Here is an 8,057-nt window from a genome sequence, read left to right on the forward strand (position 1 = left end):
CACTCTATATTCTAGACATCTGTAATTCTCATTTTCCATTTTTATGGATAGTCTATAAATTTAATCATGTTTATATTGTGTATGTATATTATTGTGTAACACATGTCATGTTTTATTTGTCTAAGTTAAAAAGATGTGATAGACAGTAGGTTTGCCAGATGTCTCAGAAATTTACCTGTTACGTATTGAGTTTTTGTGTTCTTTGTTAAGGGATGTTTTTCCTCAAATACAGAGTCCTTGCCTTGTGTTCTGGAATGTGGAATATACTGTTACCCCAGGTCCATCTCCTAAACTCTTTCTGTTAAACCTACATTCCTCTGAGCCTTTCCAAGAGAGTTTTGATTCCTCCAAGGTTCTCACGGTGCATAATGTCAGTTTACACCCCCTGATGACACTTTGAGTCAGCCAAAGTCTCTTATCAGGCTGATTTCTCACACTTGAGAGAATTGAATTTCCTGTGGACTGTGATTATTAACTAAGACCTTGCAGTTTTCTAAAGATGTTAGTTGATTGAATGTATATATTCACACTATACTCCAGTTATTTTCATTGTCCTCTTGTTCCCTGCAGATCCCCCATAGTGGGGGACACCCAAATGGCCAACAGAAATGTCAGTGTGGTAACAGAATTCATTCTCCTGGGGCTGACCGACAACCCTGAGCTGAATACTGCCCTTTTTGTGCTGTTTCTCTCCATCTACCTCGCCACTGTGGTGGGCAATGTTTGGATTATCACAGTCATCTGGGCTAGTGCCCAGCTGCATTCCCCCAAGTACTTCTTCCTTTGCCAGTTGGCTTTCTTAGATTTCTGCTATTCCTCAGTCTTTATTCCTAAAATGTTGGTGAACTACATAGCAGGACAGAAAGTCATCTCCTATCGAGGTTGCTTCCTTCAGTATTCCTTCTTCAGCATGTTCCTGACCACCGAATGTTTCCTCCTGGCAGCCATGGCCTATGATCGCTATGTCGCCATTTGCCGCCCACTTCACTACAAAGGCCTCATGACCCGCACGTTCTGCGTCCATTTGGTGACTGCTTCCTACCTAGTAGGTTCTGCTAGCTCACTCACCCACCTGAGCGCCTTGCTCAGCCTGTCTTTCTGTGGGCCCAATGTCATCAACCATTACTTCTGTGATATCCCACTGCTCTTTCAACTGTCCTGTTCTGACACCCGGTACTGCAAGATCTTATTTACTGTCCTCTCTGGCATGACATCAGTGACTGCCTTTCTGATAGTGATTAGTTCCTATCTGGGAATCCTCCTCACTGTCCTGAAGTTACACTCCACAAGGAGCAGATATAAAGCATTCTCCACATGTGCTTCTCACCTAATGGTCATCACTCTCTTCTATGGAACAGTGATATTTACTTATCTGGGGAGCAGCTCTAACCACCCACAGGATAGAGCCAAAATCCTCTCCATGTTTTATACTCTTTTGCTGCCAATCCTAAATTTCCTGATATACAGTGTGAGAAACACAGAGGCCAAAGAAGCAATGAAAAGAATTATTTTGAGAAAAATATTTGCTCAGTGACCGTGAATTTTCAAGAAGAAACTTTTAAGGAATGTTTATTGATTCTACAGGCAGGTGTATTGTTAAATACCTGTGAGATTTGTTGGAGGAAAAAAATGGTATTTTCAAATGTATTCATTATTGGCTTTTGGAAACACACAGACATATATACATATATATACATATATATATACATATATAATGTATGTATGCATATATGTACATATACACATGCAGTACATTCTGTCTAGGAGGAAACACACTTCTTCCATCCTCTTAGGTTTACTGTTTGAAGACCTGTGAACTAAACTGACAAAAGACAGATTAACAGGTGAATAGGCAAAGTTTATTCATATGTATATAAGATGCAAAAAAAAAAGTAGCTTGTTCAATAATTAGAGAATAGGGGTTCATATAATTTAGTATGTGAAAGGCTTTTATAGGAAGAACAAACAGGCTTCTGAGGGAAAAAAAGGAGAGATAAGAAATTTTGTGATATTGCTTGTTTATACAGGGGCTAGTGGTCTTCTCTGTCTTCTTTCTTGGGAGAAAACACCCCAGGGAGAGAGCAGTTATAGCAGCCTCACTCTTAGAGGTTCCTGCTTTTAGTCAGATAAGGGAAGCTCTGAAAAAGTCTCTTTATGCATCAACTGAATCCCAAGTGTCTCTAGTTGGAAATAATTTTATGCCACTATGTAATTTGGATCCCTTACATTTGCAAATTATTATTTTGAATCCCTACTAACTCAATGAAAATTGGTTACAGAGAGTGCACTCAATTTTCCTTCTTCTTTACAACTCTAGAGGAGCTGACTTATTTTACAGATGAGAAAACAAAGGATCAATGGAGTTAAAAGCTCACCCAAGACCAGAGAAGACCAACGTTTGAAAGATAGAATTCAAGCACACATATATCCATATACTTGCACTCAGGGCTCTTCCCATTTTAAGAAACAAATAGAATTCCCTGTGTGTATTTTGTATGACATTTTTACCTAGAACTGTTACAATTGAATATTTAACTTAAAAATAATTCCACAACCTCTTTTTTTTTTCTTTTTAGAGAGAGAGTATGCGAGCAGGGGAGGGAGGGCAGAGGGCAGGGAGAGAGAGAACCTTAGGTAGGCTCCCCGCTGACCGTGAAGGCTGATGCAAGGCTTGATCTCACGACCCTGAGATCATGACCCAAGCCAAAGTCAGGAGTCAAACACAAAACTGACTGGGCCACCCAGGTGCCCCTCCACAGGCTCCTTTTTAGGGCAATTCCATTTCTGCCAGTTGTTTAATACTTTTTTTTTTTTTAAGGTAGGCTCCACCCCAACATAGAGCTTGAACTCACTACCCTGAGATCAAGAGCACCATGCTCTACCAACTGAGCCAGCCAGACACTCTGAATGTCAGTGGTTTAAAAGAAATACCAAAATGACAATGCAAAGACACTCTGTCATATCAGATTACATTGGAATTCACTTAAAATCAACCTTTAGGAAACTTCCATAAAACAGCCACTTGAAAATGCTGATAGTGTTTTAAACAAATGACTGTTAGAACCCCATGTTGCTTATGTTCATTATTCCATATAGTGTTTATTGTTCTGCTTACTCAGCCATGCAACAAAAACTCTGTCCAGTATCATTGTTATCACCTTTGGCTAATGGTATTTTTGCAATATGTAGTGAACAATGGTTTTGAGTGTGTGAAAAGAATGTTTATCAAATGGAATGATATTTAGCTCATAGCAATAAATCTTTCCTGTTAAAATCTATAAGTCTATGGAATTTTTTTCTTACTGCTTGACAATTAAATTTAGGTAAATATGTAATATAATGTGTTAAAGCAAATTTTATTTTACTGTTTATATACAGTCCATATTTTCTTCCAGAATAATTCTATTGTCAAATATTTTAATATAATAGCTATTCAGTAATCACTGTTATTGTTATAATCAAACTTCCAAAAGCAAAACTATCACCTAATAAGGGAGATTTTAGGCGATGGTAAACAGTTTTCTGGATATCTCATAACCAAAGACTATAATTTAATGCTACATTGGGCCTACTCCAGTATCCATCTCCCAGTGTTATATACTTAGAGTTTTTGCTTTATAAAGAAATTTATATCATAATGATAAAGTCTGTAAATAAATCTTTATTTTTCTAATTGTTTTCATCTCAGTGGATTTCTGATAATGGAATTCTTTGGTAAAATACATAGAAAAAATGTATTTTGATACTTTGCTAAATTACTTCCCAAAAGACTTGTATAAAACCTAATTCCTTCATCAATACAATTGTTTATTTAAAAGTTTAGTTATTATAACCTCATAGAAATAAATAAAAAATGTACTGCACAATAAAATTTCATAAATGAGGGGAGTCAAAACCCATAATGTGAAAATTAATGAAGATGGAATGAGTGATTGTGCTCTTCTTTCCCCAAATTATAAATTGATTGAGAAGCAATTTGAGGAAATAAATTTCCCTTTTCTTTTTACTAAAAAAAAAAAAGAACTTGATAACATGGTCATTGGACCAAATCAAGAAAACAGAAGAATATTAAATCAAATGGAAAGGGTGAAATCAATGGAAATTGGCATTCTGAAATATTATAAAATTATAGATAGAAGTATTGTTTAGGAATATCATTAAAACCACAAAGAGCCCAGATGTATTTAAATATTTCTTATAAAAGTTATAAATTGGTAGAGTGAATTTTCCCAATAGTTTAAGGCTGATATATAAAAGAGCAACAAAAATTAACTTCTCTGATCTAGCGAGGCATTAGTTATATACAAAGATAGTTTCTCCAACAATCAGTAAAGGATCTTAACCAAGCAAAGTTCTCCCTAAAGTTTGCTTTATCTACTGCTGCATTTTGTGATGATCTTGTTTCTGGTTATGCTTTTTAAAATTAAAGCAGTAATTTAATATAATTTTATGGCATGCAAGTGAATATAGTCTCTTTCTTTAGATCTATAGCCAACCTGAAGATATAGGTTTGATTTTGTTGCTATTAAAAGCCTCTGTTAGCAGTGCAATGCTAATGATAGTATATATCTATATCTATAGGCATCTAAATGTATCTATATATCAAGCTCCCTGTCTATTTATAGATAGATAGATACATAGTTTGTATGATAAAATTAAGGTATTAAGGTCTTTGGTTCTACTTTAATTAACAGTGATCAGGCAATCCTGAATTAATATATGTAGGTGTGAATATTACATATTTCAACATCCCAATTTAAGTTCTTTTGCAGGGGAAAGCAACAATGCTGATAAAAACGTATCATGTCCATGGATATGGAATTGAAAAGGTCAAGGCACACATTATAATTGCTTCACTATTGAAGAAATGTTATAAAAAGAAGGGATTAGATTTGTTTTACAGGGTTTGAAGGAATACAATATTTAAATATAAAAGGTTTCAATATTTAATTTAAAGTTTAAATATTTAATTTAAATTAATATTTAATTTAAAAAGGTTTAAATTTAATGCATTTGAAAATCAAAGAGATGTGTCTCTAACACTACCTTGACTTCTTAGAAGCTGTGTGGAAATACATTTCAATTCAATGTAATGAGGCTTTGCAATACATGATATCCTGAGATCAAGGGAGATGCATAGAGAATAAAAATCGCTTGAAAGATTCAAGCCAAAGATGGACAAGAATTTGGTGAGAATTTGTAGGGAGCAGTGTTGAGTATCAGACGGATGTTATGTGTACTGGCTTCTAAGTGCCATTTCAACAGTTAGATATTGTGCTGATAGATATTAAAAAGTTTATAACTTATGAATTTCAAAGAGCTGAATATGGCCTCTTTTTTGGTGCCATGTTCTTTTTTCAAAATCGTAGGAATTTGTAATTAAATGGGATGTTATAATCTGTTCTTCTAGTGAGAAAACCAAGTACTGAAGAGAAGGAAATGCAACTATATATTATATATGCATTTGGGCTCGTTGGGTAATTAGTGGCAGTCTGAATTTCAGTCCCGTTCCCTTATAACTGCACATGATATTACAGAGCAATTTGTTTTGAAAGCTTATTAAGATAACTAGAAAGTCTGAGAGACACATTCATACTTCTTTTAGACATGTGAGCATTTTATATCTCACTGAAGAAAAATAGTTCTTTTTCTGAATGTCCTTCAAATTTCTAAAACCCAGCATTTTAAAGTAATCTCACCACTGTCCCTGCACCTAATTTCTATTCTTATATTATTTTTTTCTGGACAAAAGTATTTCCGTACATTCAATCACACTAGTCAAATACCTAGCAAGTCAGCCTAGATTCATCTATCTTATCTTATTCAAGTATTTATTGTATTAGGTATTATTGACTCTGGTTCCCAAATACCCTTAAAATCAGTTTCCTCTTCTTCATTAATCATCAGTGCTGCTGTCTCAGTTCAGACCTTATGTTCTCAAACCTTAGCTATTGAAGTAGTCTTCTGACTTCTTCCATTGCTTCCCTCCCCTTCACTATGTCTCTATTTTTATCTCAGAAAAGGTTTTGGTCATGATTTTCTCCTTAATGCCACATGTATTCTCTCATTTTAACAATTTATACTTATCTTGAATCTGAAGGGCCAAGAGCAAGAACTCCCATCTTTCTAAAGATTTTCTTGATAACATCTTTGAGAAAATTAGTTTATTTCCTCCCTTGTTCTATCATTGCACACTGTATTGTAATAATGGATTGTGAGCTTTTGTTTTAACTCTTCATTCCTCTCCTGAACTGTTTAGTCCTGTAAGGAAAAGACCGCATCTTATTCAACTTCCTAGTTTCAGGATTACTGGGATAGTGATTGTTACAATAGCAAGTACGCAATACTTACTTCTTTACTAAATCGATAAATTAAGTATTTCAAAGACTGTTTGGGGGTTTTTTTGTTTTGTTTTTGTTTTGTTTTGTTTTTTTAACCTAGAATGTAATAGCATATTTGATATTGAGGAGTAAATAAAGATAAATTTTAAATTAGGAGGTTTTTCATCTAGTACGGTTTAAAAAAATATCAGCCACTTATAGAACTCAGGTTTTCAATAATATTTAAAGTGATGTAAATAGTAAACTAAGATATAAGGAAGTATTTCTGATGCATAATAATGAAATAAATACCTAATAAAATAACCTTTGATTTATTGAGCTCTATTATATGTGGGGTTTGATAAGATATAAATGGTCAATGGAGGCAAGGTTATGATGACTTTGATAATCAGGGACAATCTTCATTGAAATTAAAATTTGTCAGACCACTCTAGAATGCCTCCCACTAATATGTAACAGAAAGTTGTAAGCTTGGCCCCAAAATAATGCTTCTGGTTATTTAACTAAAGGAAACAAGTTAATGTTTATTCTGAATTACTTAAAAAAAAAAAAAAAAGAGAGAAATCATGATGAATGTAAATGTCTAGTGGTGGAGAAACAGTTTAATAAACGTGGGTGTATAGATATAATAGATTATTGCAACCTCATTTATATTAAAGACATGAAACAAACATTGATTGAATACCTAGTATATCCTCAATATTATACAAGGTATTTTGTATATAGTATTTAATTTCATATTGACAAACACATGAGACAGGTACTACTATTGTCGTTTTGTAGACATGGGAATGCTGAGGATTAAAGAAATTAAGAAATGTTCACATGGTCACAAGGTAGTAAATGGTATTTCAAGACAAACTCAGAATTATGGTTCCTAAATCTAAACATTTTCAACTATAACAGAGTCTTCATTTGAAAAGTTATAATTACAGAGACTTGGAAATTCAAAAGCATCAAAAATATGTGTGACATATTCTTAAGGGAAAAATATGGGTGAACACATAAAAATAGAGTATGTAGTCCAGATTCTGGTTTCCAAATACCATCCTCCCATAAAAGATGGCAAGGCTCCTTGGAGAAGTAGATGTCTCTGGAATTGAGTCCAGGAAAATATAAGATGAGCCTGGAGCTTATTATGCTGCCAGAATGTAAGAGGTAAAACAAAACAAAACAAAACAAACAAACAAACAAAAAAACAAAAGCATGACCAAAGAGCAAAGTGTACAGGAGCTAATTCAATGATAGTTCCATTAGCAGACCTGGAACAATTTGAGCAACAAAATAAATGATGGTAGTGTTGGATAACCCAAAGAAAAAGTAATTACAATGAGTGCACATTCGTATGAGTAGCTAACTAAATAAATACACAGAAGAAAGAACAACTATTCCTTACAGAATAATTTCAATTAAAATATGTTGAAAGGCCCTTTCATAAAGGTGGCATGGAAGGTGAAGAAGGAAGACCCTTGCTCCTCCCAAAGCTGAAGCCAAAGCAAGGTTTTGAAGGCCAAGAAATTAGTGCTAAAAGGCATCCACAGCCACAAAAAAAGGTCTGCACATGACCTACCTTCCCATGGCCCAATTCACTGCTCTCTGAAGGCAGCCAAAATATCCTCCAAAGAGAGCCCCCAGGAGAAACAAGCTTGACCACTATGCCATCATCAAGTTCCCCCTGACTGCCGAGTCAGCCATGAAGAAAATAGAAGACAGCCG

The 8,057-nt window shown here is 34.5% G+C and overlaps 1 protein-coding gene across 1 annotated transcript; it reads left to right on the forward strand.

Moving 5' to 3' along the window:
- Positions 1-595: 595 nt before the first annotated feature.
- Positions 596-1,534, forward strand: LOC116638767 (olfactory receptor 1052-like). The gene has a single exon (XM_032414859.1). It carries the CDS (start codon positions 596-598, stop codon positions 1,532-1,534), a length of 939 nt encoding a protein of 312 aa, XP_032270750.1.
- The last annotated feature ends 6,523 nt before the right edge of the window (positions 1,535-8,057 follow it).

The sequence above is a fragment of the Phoca vitulina genome, unplaced genomic scaffold, assembly GCF_004348235.1.
Source record: "Phoca vitulina isolate PV1807 unplaced genomic scaffold, GSC_HSeal_1.0 scaffold16, whole genome shotgun sequence".
Lineage (NCBI taxonomy): Eukaryota > Metazoa > Chordata > Mammalia > Carnivora > Phocidae > Phoca > Phoca vitulina.

Bases quoted from the DNA above. Each gene is read 5' to 3' on its own strand.
- LOC116638767 (XM_032414859.1), top strand. From the start codon at position 596: ATGGCCAACAGAAATGTCAGTGTGGTAACAGAATTCATTCTCCTGGGG.